This window comes from Eleginops maclovinus, chromosome 20 (genome assembly GCF_036324505.1).
Source record: "Eleginops maclovinus isolate JMC-PN-2008 ecotype Puerto Natales chromosome 20, JC_Emac_rtc_rv5, whole genome shotgun sequence".
NCBI lineage: Eukaryota > Metazoa > Chordata > Actinopteri > Perciformes > Eleginopidae > Eleginops > Eleginops maclovinus.
Window position 1 is genome coordinate 4,912,682 of NC_086368.1, and position 14,210 is coordinate 4,926,891.

General features: G+C 36.9%; 1 protein-coding gene across 1 annotated transcript in view; it reads left to right on the plus strand.

The window, feature by feature from the left end:
* Positions 1–9,767, plus strand: part of LOC134882360 (sodium- and chloride-dependent taurine transporter-like) — a 35,567-nt gene extending 25,800 nt beyond the window's left edge. The window contains exons 11-15 of the mRNA XM_063910003.1: positions 754–891; positions 2,325–2,427; positions 3,145–3,245; positions 4,263–4,433; positions 4,574–9,767. Of these exons, the coding sequence (XP_063766073.1) occupies positions 754–891; positions 2,325–2,427; positions 3,145–3,245; positions 4,263–4,433; positions 4,574–4,732 (672 nt within the window). The 3' untranslated portion in view covers positions 4,733–9,767. The remainder of the gene's footprint in view (positions 1–753; positions 892–2,324; positions 2,428–3,144; positions 3,246–4,262; positions 4,434–4,573) is intronic.
* The last annotated feature ends 4,443 nt before the right edge of the window (positions 9,768–14,210 follow it).

Consider the following 14,210-nt stretch of genomic DNA (forward strand, 5'->3'; position numbering starts at 1 on the left):
CTGACATCTTCAGGCATTCCGTCTATGGCGAAGGCATGACCCGCCCTGATATGTCTCTGGTTGGCTTTGCCTTACTGGTTTCACTGCCAATGCCCAAACAAAACGTTTGTTCTTCAACAAATGGTGTGTTATTGACATGAGTAAGGAAACCAACATATATTTCTCCAACAAACCCTTGAATCTACAAATGTGGGTTTGTTTAATGTGATGGTAAATTCTGAGGGGCACTTCAACATTCAAGATTCAGGATTCAAAGCTTTTAATGTCATATGCACATAAGCTACAGTGTAGAAATGGCAATGAAAATCTTAAATCCTGAGCTGAGAGTTATATAAGACATTAAACAGTAAAACAAATCAAAAAACTAAATAAAAACATAAAATAGTGCAAGCAGAAGTCCATATACACGTACATAGAATATACGAGTGCTTAATGAGGCCCATTAAAGAGCTCAGGTGTTTAATAGTCTTATGGCATGTGGAACTGTGAAAACAGGTGAGGGGGTGCTAATTAGCTAACAAGTAAAATTTAAATTATAAAGAAACAAAAAACAAATACTTTGTATTGCGTAAAACAATATATAGCAAAAAAAGAATGAATCAATTTCAATGAGCTTTAACCAATTCAGCAGCTGCACACAACAGCAAGAGAAGTGCACCCTGAAATGAGACGTGATGGTTTTTAAAGCATGGGAACTAAACATTTGTAAAGTCATGCTATCTATATTAAGATCTAATTTTGTATTCCCTGCAGTTTGTGGAGGTGGAAGGGCAGATCACATCACTTGTGGATCTGTATCCGTCCTTCCTAAGGAAGGGTTACCGCAGAGAGATCTTCATCGCTATCATCTGCAGCATCAGCTACCTGTTTGGACTCACCATGGTTACCAAGGTAAAAAACACTGCCAACAGGAGGACCAGGTTCTATGTCACAGTGGGAGGGAAATGGTAATATATGGATACATGTGTTCACCACAGTGACGGTAATTATCGAGTTTAAACATGCACACAGCACGTTTTGATAATCGTAAACACGATGGCTGCTGACTTTATTTCGAGCCTTAGCCCCCTGATGAATACACCAGGAACAATAGTGTTCATACAGCTATTAGTGTCAGTCCCCGGGGAGATGACAGAGGGCTATTTATACTGCCAAGTCATGAGAACTTCCCTTCCCTTCTCTGGTATTATTAGAGCCAGCAGACCTGACAAAGCTTTTCCAAATTCTTTTGCTATTTATGTTTCTCATCATGTCTTTCCTTCATGTCCTCCCAATCACATCAACTCTTTTCTCTATAATGCATTTGTCTCTCTTCTGATATTCTTCCTCTTTGCATCTGTCATGTTCATTCTCTGTTTTCCGTCCTTAACTCTGTCTGGAAAATTCCACATATGCTCCCCCATGAAATATACAGACACACCATTGTTATGGATCATCCTCCTAACACTAGCCCTGTAGCAAAAGACCCTTTTCACTCCATATGGATTCGCCAAATACAAGTGTAACTGTCATTATCTGCCAGAGCTCTGCTACTGTGCATGTTGGCTCACTGAGGCCAGCGGGTCGCCTACGCAGAATCCGAGTCAGTTGTTACATTTTAGTTTTCATGGACAGGGAAGCATATCAAAACATCTATTCAGGCTGCTGACATTTTAATATTATGACCTTTAGCGAAAGGCCTTTGTCTGTCCTCGTCCTCCCCTTCCTCTCACACTGTCATTCTATTTCCTGCCTCCCTCGCTCCCTCTCTTCCTCTGTTATTCCCATGACAACATCTTTTTATGGCTCCAGTGGCCTGGTTCAACTTTAGGATTCCCATGATTGTTAAAGCAGTCTCACACTGGACACACACATGAGCAAACACAGATGTGTACGTACACACTCAGAAACAGTAGCAGACTCGTATTTAGAATATTTATAAATATAAATGTTATTTATATAGCACCTTTCTAAACAGGGTTACAAAGTGCTTTACATAAAAACAGAATACTTTTTAAAAGCAATTTTACAAATTTAGATTTTATAAAATAATGCCTGATATATACAAATTTGAGTTTTAAACTCCTTTAAAACTCACAGAAGCACAATATAAAACAAATACAAATGAATTAAACATAAATTAACTTGCATTAAAGCAATTTTAACATTTAGTTTTAAAGCTTTTAAGTCAGAAAGGCAAACTGAAACTGTGTTTAAGCTGTATTTACCGCAGGACACCACAATATATACCGTCAACATGTTTTTATATTCATAGTGAGATGAAATATTGCCTGAAATGTCTTGAAAAATGTGATATTAAATCCTGTAATTGTGTTTCTCTGCAGGGTGGCATGTATGTTTTCCAGCTGTTTGATTACTATGCAGCTAGCGGTGTGTGCCTTCTGTGGGTGGCATTCTTTGAATGTATAGCTGTTGCCTGGGTTTATGGTGAGTACCATTCAGAAATATAACAAAATATTCTGAGCCTGTAGGATGTTTACTTAAATAACTAGTTGACTTAAGTGCACAGGAAATGATTGGCTCTCATGTATTGTTTTTATAATGTCTCTGTGCACTGAATCAGACGTCTGCCTGTATTTGCACTCTCTCTAAGAGCATCCACTTTGGATAGATAACAGACACACAGCAAAGTCTATTTAGGAACAGCAAATGTATTGTCTACATGCATACAATATTCTGGAAATGCACTTGAGATATACATTTTTACATCAAAGTCGTTTTCATGGTACTTTCGATGCAGATGACTTTGGGCCTACAAAGGAGAAATTAACCCCTAACACACATTTTTCTGACTTTGGTTGTCATAAATACCAACTTAAAGGGGCCCTATTATGCTTTCTGGAGCTGAAAATAAGCCAATAGGGCTCCTTCATGTATTAATGTACACACAATCTGCAAAACTGCATCGCAAGAATATACTATATCTGCTTAAAACTTAAAACATGAAATTGTAGCTGTAAAGTATCCATCCTCAAGGTATGACAAATACGAAATCACAAATAAAGGGTTCATTTATGTCTTGGGTTAAGCATTTTGAATTGCCTCTTTGCCCAAACATAATCTTGCCTTTTTGTGGTGAACTCTGTGCTGAAGTAAGAATTTAATTTCAAAAACTAATAACAAGGTGTTTTACTGTCTCCACAGGCGCTGATAATTTCTATGATGCACTTGAGGACATGCTTGGCTACAGACCAAATGCTTGGATGAAATATAGCTGGAGTTATATCACTCCTATACTGTGCATGGTAAGAGAGTTGTTAGGTCTGCCGATAAACTTTTAAAAATAATTTGACTTCTTCTTCATTTTTTTTAACCACCTTTCTTCTGCTTGCTCAAACTTGTGTCATCATGATGTGGGCATGTTTCTTAAATACACATTTCGCCATTTCAAATTGGTCAACTTTCTTGAAACACAATCTACATTTGCCTTGGACCTTCTGTAAATGATTCGTCAAAATGTCTCAAAAGCAGGTGAAAACAAAAAGATCAAAAAATAATTGAGTAATTATATATACTCCATTGGAACCGTTTAGTATATATTACAAATTGATAAACACTCAATAATGCTGTTATGTACATTTGGGGTGTAACACATTTAGGTTTCTGATACATTGGAATGATAACAAATACTCTTTGAACTTTAGTAAAGCAGACATGGAACTGTTTTCAATTTGACTCGTTAAAAACTAAAATGGCGGTTGTTGTGAGTTGCTATGGTGAGAATACACATAAGTTGAGCACTAAAGTTTGGTAGCAGTTCCCTGTCTACCTAGCCTCCTATTCTTCTAATCTTTCTGTACCCAATGTGGCATTAGAGCATGGCTGAAGATAGCTAGCGAGCTAACTATCCACTGAATAGTTAGCTTTAATGCTCTGCTGGTTTCAGAACACGACCTGGAAATAGTTGTCACTCATCTCACAATATGAATGTGTTATAGACTGCCTTAAACTGCCAAAAATATCTGTAAAAAATAATTTGCCCCAAGTTCAGTTAAAAACATTTAAAAACCTTAGTTCCGATCAGAAATCCTTAGCCGTGCAGCGGAGAAAATAACAGTGTGACAGTACAGATACTATAGGAGGCTACAATAATAAGAACTGCTCACATAATATTATAGAGATAAGCACACATTCATAAAACAAAGAATAAGGATAAAAGAAGTAGCAGTAGCAGAATTGTTTTATGTCACCTAAACCAATGTGGAACTTTCTCTTTAAAGGCTGTTATTTGTAATAAAACATGTGTTCCTCTTCCTCTTCAGGGCTGCTTTATCTTCTCCTTGGCCAAATACAAGCCATTGACGTACAACAAGATCTATGAGTATCCTGATTGGGCCATTGGAATTGGTTGGGCTCTGGCCTTGACCTCCATGATCTGTATCCCTATGGTGGTTGTGATCAAGATCATCCGTTCTGACGGGCCGCTCATTGAGGTGAGTGGAGCCACCATATGGTTAATTTTAGTTTTTGAAGTTGGCTCTTCTGAATTACCTACTGTAGGTAAAGAAGTAAGCCATTCTTTAACATTTCTTTGCCTCATCCTTCCTTCCTTTTTCTTCCTTCTTTTCTGCAGAGGATCAAAGCTGTGGCAGCCCCGGTTCGCGGTGGGGCCAGCTCCCGCCCCGCAGACCACCGTGGCCTCAAGGAGCTCTCCTACCCTCTGGACCCCAACGGGAACAAGGGCCTGTTGATGAAGGCTCCCACCCACACCATCGTAGAAACCATGATGTAAAGGAATGAGACGGAGGCTCTCCATGAGATCGCTCTCCTCTCCTCTCCTGTCCTCTAACATGCTTCTAAAGCTAGCTAGTTTTCTGTCTTTCTGTCTGTCTGTCTGTCTGGTGGACTGATAAGGGTTATAAGGAAGGAAAAATCCCCCGGTTTCAAATCTTCTAGGAATACTTTAGAAGTAGTTTGCTCTTGGTGGATTTTCTTAAGAGGGTAGCAATCCCATTTCAAATCTATTTCTGAAACAATTAATGGTGCTGGTCTTTATTTTCCTCTTTATAATATCCATGTGACTATATGTCCCACTCTTAACTTGTTTAAAGGCAGAGTGGCAAATTAGCACCAGCCTCTGGTCATCTGTGGTACATTTGTTTGTTCCAAAAGCAAATGTTTTTGCAAAAGTGGTCATTGAGTCTTGGAGTCAAGCAGCTTTTTGCAACCACCAAATGAAAAAAAGATTAACCACATATAAGAGACAACCAGCAAACTACATGTTTTGGGGGAAGTTCTTGGAATATATAACAGCTGTTTGACTGTGATACAATGAACTGGGTCCACTTATCTGAGGGCAAGGGCCACAGGGTTATTTTGGTTTATTATGGTTTATTTATCCAGTTGAGATGGATAAATTAAAGATAGACATATATGAAGTCACATGTCTCCCTTCAGAAATCAGCACATTTTTCGGTTGCTCAAGGCAAGAGTTTCTTGAGAAATATGACTAACCTACATTTCTAAATGTGGCTTTGAAGTGTCTCAATCTCATACATCTTCTAGATTGTTTTCTGTGCTACAATTGATTTAACCAGTACACAGAATTCCCTGTTAAAAGGCTAAATGTAGAGTTGTCACAGCCATGATTGCCAATGACCCCAACCAAACCAGGTTTCTGGTTTTTGCACATTAGCACACATATCCCCATCTTCCATAGCCATGATCTATGGGTCAAACTAGCACTGAACGCATCAGGAAACCCGCTCCTGCTCGAAGACGGTGGTATCTGAAAGGATTTGAAGTGTGGAGGTTGAACCCTTGAGTGTGTTGTCTGTGGCGTACTGTACAGTAGTAGCTAATCAGTCTATCTATATCTATCTCTCTATCTATCTTTCTCTGTCCTAGACCAGTTTACAGTACATTAGTGACTGCACTAGGCGCTCTTGGCTTACAATTTTTGGATTGGATTTCTTTTTTATTTTACAGGGGACGTTACATTGTTATTAGTTGTTCCTCTGTCAATGTTTGGATTTTTTTTATTTTATTAAGACTATAATGTTATTGGTATTCACTATTGATGATAATCGCCGTAGTTATACATAGAGGAATGAAAACGTCTTTTATCGGGTAAACATTTTAAGCTATTATACAAATCATACATTTACAGTGGCAGCCATTGTAGTAATAATCCTCTTTGTTGATTTCCTGCCAACTATTCCTTCTTTTTATTATCAAAAAAACAATGCAACTGATTTATCCCAAATATTTTTCTCCTGTGGTGGTGTGGGTCAAACATTCAGTGAGCAGTTCAATGTACTGTGAAACATGGGAATTCTACAATGGCTCCATCTGTAAGTTCCTGGTGTCGGGGGTTTGTAGCTTTTTACTGTAAAAACCAGGGGACAGTATTTCATTTGGATAAATGTGGCTAGACAGTGGCCAATGGTAATACAACATGTCACCCACTCAGTGGCTTTGAGAAAGCACCCAGCGTCAAACTGTCCAACCGTCTGAGTGTGAAACTATCTTCCAGACACTGACATGGGCAGCTGGCTGCTGACAAATCAGAGCCGATGAATGACAATGAATAAGATCCCTCATGTATTTGCTTCATCTTGTTTCAAATGAACTAAAAGGCTGAATTTCAAAAGCCAAATGTTCTTAAGAGCAAATGAAAAGCTACCTAACCTTGTGTTCATTGAAACTTCCATAGAGGGAATTGTTTGTATCATCATTTGGGATAGAGTCTCTTTAAAGTCAGACATAATGAATTTATGATTTAGTTAATAAAAGCTGTGAAATTAGACACTGTTCAAGACAACGACAGCGGGAAGTTGTGTCTGACACCTCCTAAACCTGTACTTTACATAAAATAATACGCTGATTTAAACTGTCTTTAGACGTCCAGAATACTGTTGATGTGAGCCATTATCTATGGAAAGCAGACATTCACTTTCATATATAAAGTCTAAAATATTTGCATTCTGGGTGATAAATACTCAATTCAAATCAATCCGAATGAATGTTTCTGTCTTAAAGGCCTCACAGATTAGAAAAGCATACAGCTTCCTTACCTTTGTTATCCACAAATGTAAGCAAAAATAAGGAAAGAGTGAATCAATGAGACTTTTTATTGCACCTTATTTTTAAAATGTGGCTTTCATATCAAAGTATGTGGCCAAAAAAACTAAACACTGCCATTTTTTATTCAGGGCCCCCCAAAAAAAATCCTACTACTCGTAAAACCCTTAAGTTTAAGCGCTTCTGTCCTCGCAAAGCAGACATTTTAAAATAGATCAAAACATTAGTAAACTATTAATTCACATACAGTTACACAGTACATTGCAGGAATTTGACCAACAACATCACATCAGAAGTGATTCTTGAGACCATGGCCTCATTATTGTGTGTCATAAGCTTTGATTATTGTTTTTGTCACTTTATTTAATTTTTTTCGACTAGATAAAGTAGCTCATATCGTTAAAAGGGATTTGTGAAACCAAATCCGCAGCAGACATCTATTTTCATACAGTAACAAATGTTTCCTATATAAGTCGTCTTTGTACAGCTAAGCTCCCACTGCAGACCTCCCATTTTAATACGGACACAAAGCTTCATTGTGTTTTAAACTTTTGTACAGATCTGACTCTTGATTCCCCTGAAGGATCTTTGCACTGTGGTTAAGACATAAGAAAAATGGACGTGATGAACTAAAAGATCTGCCAGCATCTGAAACCATTCATAGAACATATAAAAGAACGAGTTTGAAAACAAAAATTGGCGGTTAAATATCATTTATTACGTCTACTGTGAGCCAAGAAATTATTACTTTTTTGGATTCAGCATTTCTAAGATGCACAAAATGGAACATTAATGTTTTATTTAGGGGACTAAGAACCTGCAAAATATATAAGGTTTTTAACATTAGTTTTGACAAATAGCTAAAACACAGGCACCAAAAAACATGTTGCATACCCTCAAACCTGAGTAATATTTTCCCAAGTGCTAATATCCTTCTTTTGGTTGGGAAACATGGGCCAGACATAATACTATAATGCAGTCATGTATGGGTTTATTCTGCCTCTGTGTGTATTTACTGTATGTACCAGTCCCTCTGCCTTCTTACACTCCCCTTCAGTTAGCCTGTGTAAACCTTATGTTAAGCTAAGCTAACCGTTTTTTTTTTATCAGAGTTAATGAATTTGCAAGAGAATCGAAGCATTAGCAATGCACAAGTTTTTACCGCCGAATGTCGAAATGTGAAAGTCACCTGCGGGTGAATGTAAAAGTTTCTGAAGATTTATTTTTTAGCTTAAAAAAAAAATTTGATCCTTTTTTTATTTTTGTTGATCTTGTTTTTTTGAATTCAGCAGTTTTATTTTTGATTGTGTTTCTGTCACATTTGCCTTTTGTATTCCAAATAGTGTATTTCAACCTCTGTCATTGGAGTAACATGTACAACTATCAATCAACAAAAAAAAACAAGCAAAAAAAACAGCTACGTTTTGTTACGTGCAATACTTTGTAGAATACTTTTATTTTTCTTGTTGTTTTTCCTCAAAGGTGCTGGCCTTTGATGCTAGCCTGTGAATTCTTGATGGAGAAAATATGAATCTTCAGGGTCCAGTAAAATTAAATCCTGCCACAAAATGCTCTGCAGTGTGGAAACCCAACAAAGCCACTACTCCATCAAAGATCATGTGGTTTGAAATGCACTGAGACTAAAACTTTGTCGCATCAAAACTGAATTTCCTCGTGAAATGCTATTTTTATTTTTGTGACGGACCGCTAAGTAGTGAGTTTGTAAGAGGTATAAAACACAGTAACACTGCCACTAAGCCCACCATCTTTCTACTTTTTTTATTTCAGGACTGCTGTGTTGCTAAAAATCAGACAATTCTAAAAGCTAGCAGAATTTCAAAAATTAGCAAAAAATATTAACAATATCCGAAAAAAGTAAGCCAGTTCCCTATGATGATTGTAGGCGTCTTGCTCGTGATAGAACAAATACCCTGCAGTAGTTTCACCTGCTTTTGAAAGGCCTGGCTTTCAGCAACATTAGCAGTACATATAATAAATAAAAAACACCATATCAAATGTGGGCATTTCTTTTAGAACTTTGTATGCAATTTATACATTCTGCTTATTCCAACAATTCTATCTTATTCCAACCCCACTTTGCCAAACCCTGCAACCTCAGTGCTTTATCAAAAACAAGTAGAGAACCAAATTACATCTACGGGAACAGAAGTTAAAACGTGTCCATCTCTGTTATGAAAACACCATATCTGCAGGCTTCATAATGTCATTGGTTGTTTCTGTGATGTATCTTTAGGTTTGAAGATAAACAGAGCTTCATTTCCTTGAAACAAATGTGATGTTTGGTTTGGAGTTTGGTAAATATGTGACCTAAGTACATATTTGGCATTTTAATTTTGATTCATGTTCTCAAGAGGCTAACAATGACACAAAAGGCTGTAAAATCATCTTTCCTCAAATGCTGGTAATCTCAGCGCTAAGCCCTCTGGGAAATGGAGTCCCAATCAACCTCCATTCTGATCATGGTCTCCAATGACAATGCCTCCGTCTTTCCTGCATTATATTTGCCAGCCCTCCTTTTTGAGAATGTAAATGAGAAAATGTTTTTTAATTCTTAGTGAAGAAAAAAACATTTTTTTAAAGAATTTGAAAGGTTTTATTTTTTATTTCTATGGCCAACCTGTAAGCTAGGTAAAAAAATGAAAAAATATGTGTTTGAACAGGTTTTACAAAAGGTGTAAAACTTTTTTTATTTCTTAATAAAAAATGTGTCTTCAGAAAATGAACTCATGAGTTTTATTTGCCTGCATGATTTGTAATTTCCGGCTGTATATCGTTACAACACACACAACAAAAGAGACACAGTTAAAACTGTACATAGACACCCACAGCGGAACACTTTTACACACATACACACAAACATCATTCCATTCAAGTTCAATTTCCCAACTCGTGGAAGTTATGTACCCAAATCCCCTCGACAGCATAATAAACTGTAATCCTACAAATCCTGTAATACAAGAATGAAGGTTTTCAAGCCAACACAGGAGGCTCCATTCCAGCACAGTCATGGATGCCAGTTTTCCTTAAATGTGAAAGTAGTCAAATGGGCTGGAAACTGATTATGAGGCAAATACAGGTACTGTAGCCTGTATGTCATTGATATGTCACCTGATTAATTTTACTGTTTATTTGTATAATGCCAAGCATCAACACTGCTACAGACACTGTTACAGGGACTAGCATCAAACTGGTGCTGTTACTAGGAGTCACTGGTTAAAGTGATGTGATTTTTGGGTTTTCCCTTTCCTATAGTGTGTTATTACTGTGCATGTAAATGGTCTGCAAAGTCGAAAATCACTGTCTTCTCTCAAGAGGTAGTTTCTCTCCCACACACTACCCCACCCTGCCTGAAACGCCTCCATGTGACTCCTTTGTTTGCTCACATACACACACACATTGTCAAGGGGAGGGACATTTCCAACACATAGCAGTTTATCAGTCACAACTGAGCTGGCCAGAGCAGATTGGGCTCTGGTTTCAGACAGAGGGTGAAAAGAGGTGCTGCAGCACAGACAGTATGAGAAAAATAAAGAGCTTTTTGAACATTAAATCATGGAGACATGTCACAGTAGAGGCACTAAACTGAAAATGCCTTGTGCTTTTTCGCAGCTTATGCAAATTGTCCAATTGTAAATGGCCTTAATCTCCACTGGGGGTTTGTTGTCAACAGTACATGCAGACATTAGCATGGTATAAGTAAAAAAAAAAACACATAAAAAAAGTAATTCTCCAATCTGATGCACTTGTTAACAATTTATGAATGATCTCAGAGGGTCACAGAGCCGTCACTTTCCACATACTATACCATGTATATATATATATATATATATATATACTTACTATATTATATACTTTTTTAATTACATTTCCAAGACAATAGACTACATACAGACTGGATGTAAGGCTTTCACTTGTCTTATAATAACAAAAAGCCTATCATAAATACATTCAACCAAAACAATGTACTACAAATGAAACTTCAACTAAATTCATACTTAAACTGGAATGCTACTTAAACTATTGTCTTTTTGAAGCTATGAGAAATAAATGCTTACAACTCTAACTTAACATGTACTGTGTAAGTTGTGTATTCTATGGTATATGTCATTGGCTGGGTTAAATGAATGTGCTTTTTAGTGTTGATGGTTTCTTTGTGTGAACCCTTTGGGGAAATACGGCGGATAACATGACTTTAAAATCCACTCTTATTTGTATGTGTTTTGTTTTGAAGTAAATTATCCGATGCAAAAACCTCTGCAACCGTGGGAACTGTTAGTGTGAGTCATTGTGTTCTGTATTTTTCCAAAGTAAGGGATTTGTCTTTGCTTCAACAAGTGAGCTAAACAACCCCCACCTGTGCTCATAAGCTAAGCTAACTACTGAACAACACAAACCACTTCCCAGCCCTCATGAATTTGGCTGGATGTTCTGAAATAACTGCAGTAAGCAGCTCTGTAAACAGCTTCGGTTTATGGGATATTTTCACCCACACATCTGTTTCACAACAGGCAAATACAGGCTCAGACATAATGGGGATTAATGGAAAGCCAGTTACTGGAAACAGACAGTTTTCCCAGACCGTAACTTTCCCTCGATAGCTGGGGTGAAATTATTTTATATTCAAAACAAAAACAACGGACTCCCAAGAGAGTTTTTACATGCTACATAAAACTCTAACATAAAATGTCCTGTTTATGCCTAACAGTAAGTAGTCACTGAAGACATAAGGCTCTTTAGGGCACAGTCACAAGGCTTTGTTCCTCATAATGTCTGCTTATAATTTTGCCTGGAAACATGGTACACAAATACCACCATGATAATAATGTTTATTGCTCCCATGTGACCTGAAAAAGAGGATGTTGGTAGCTAACAGCTGTTGAAATAGCGTCATATAAATGTTGCAGTTGTTTTGTTTTGAGCTTGAAATAACCATCACTCCAAAGAGAGAAACACAAAGTTGACATTTCCATTCAGCGCCTGCCGGCTCCCGGGATAGACTTCACTGCTAAAAAACTCTTGTTCCATTAAAATACTCATGACAGTGTTTTGGCCTTCACAGAGCAAAAACAAATCTGTGTGTTTTCAAGATGAGTGTTTCATGGTTTTTTCAGGGTTGTTTTTTGGACTGTGAAAATATAACAGGAAGTGGAAGGGTAATGATGAGTAAGGGATGATGTGATAATCAAGGAAAGCCTTATCATGTTTGGTTTTGATCCCAGGATGTTGTGGTTTCTTGGTGCAGGCCAAAGGGACACCCAATACAGACTTTTTCCATGTGCTTTTTGCAGATTAATCCAAGGTTCATTTCTATTTGGCATGTCCTGTTCCCTCCACAATGTATCCCAGTTACTATCATATAATTATCAGTTGTTTCTCTAGAATGGCTTTTTCCATTTGCTTTACTCTGTTTTATGTGTTTAGATGCTTTATTTTTTTAATTTTTGGTGTGTTTTACCAGTTTTAGCCTGCTGTTAGCCAATTTAAAGGTGCTATATAAATACAGCTTTTTTTTCATTTCTATTATAGTTTATGTGTAATTAAAAAAGCTGGAATTTCATAAAAAATAACATCATTTGGTAAGATGTAAAAAAAGGCCTTGATAATATTATTAAAAACTCTCAAAGTGTATTTTGCCTTAACATTTCCAAACACATAGTATAGTATGTTAGTATATTATCAAAAAAATGATGGTATAGTCCGCCATCGAATTTTGTGCATGTAATGGTTCATTGTGTCATACAAATATAAATAAGCAGTCATGCTATTGCAATAAAAATAGAGTCACAAAATATGCCATAACAATGCTCTTTAAAAAGTCATGGAAAAAGTTGGACCATGAAAAAATGTCATTCGTACATTTAAAAAATGTCATAAAAATGCTTTCCAAAAAATCACAAGATGGTTTGTACTTAAAAATGTCAAAAAGGATTCAGTTTATTGTTCAGATGGTTTTCAGAAATGTCTTCAGCTTAGTTTAGATTAGTTACCTACACTACATAAACAGGGAAGCTCCTGGGCTTACTCTGGCACGTTTGCACCAAGCAAAGGATGTACTTCAAATACAAGATATTCAAGAAGAAATACTAGAAATACTTTACTATACTTTACTTTACTATATAGTTGGAGGATCATCAAAGACCCCCATCACCCCAGCAACTAACTGTTCTGACAGACGGTACCGCAGCTTCAGGACAAACACCACCAGAGACAGTTTCATTCCGTAGGCCATAACAATATTTAACACTTGAGCTTGCACTATTGTTATTTTCATTGTTGTTTTTTATATTTATTTCTAATGTTTCGTAATTGCAAGGTTGAAGAACCTACGATCTAAGTTTTACATACGTGACATAATTACACCATAGTTTTGGCAATGAGAATAAACCTTTGAAATTTGAATCTGTAAACAATGAGTGCATTTGCCAGTGGAGGTGGAAAGTTCAAAACTAGGGCTGTCAGTCGATTACAATATTTAATCGCGATTAATCGCATGATTGCCATAGCTAATCGCTATTAATCGCAAATTATTGATCTGTTCTAAATGTACCTTAAAAAGGATATTTTTCTAGTTTTTGTAGGTGGATAAATATGATTGCTTTATAATGAATCGTAAATGGTGTTTATAATAAATAAACAATGTTTATTTATTATTTATAATAAATAAACAATGTTTATTTATTATAAGTTATAATGTTATAATTATTATTAATTATACATAATGTAATTATATTCATTCAAGACAGTAAACATCATGTTATTGCAACAATCTGCGACGAAGTTATGAATCTTGTTTAAAGAGGCGTCTCTCCAAGGCTCCTAAGATGGTCGTTTTGACTCTAGCAGAGCCTCATCCTCCACAGTGTTCACTGACCTACAGTCTGTAGCCACCATTTAGCTATTATGCTGTCCTCTGTGGGGTCTCTGAATCAGCGCTATGCCTGGTCAGCGAGTGATATTTTAAACTCGGTGTAGGCCTACTCCGGAGGAAACTTAATTCACGTTGCAGCACGTACATATTACCTCGGTCTTTTCGGGAAAACCACCCGGCAGGGCTTTATAGCTCAGCTTTCCATTCAAAAGTGACTTTTCTTTCTCCATTTGTAGTGTGTTTCTGCTGTGATCCACAACGTTACCATGGTTTCCTGATATTTTCTTAAACTACGGAG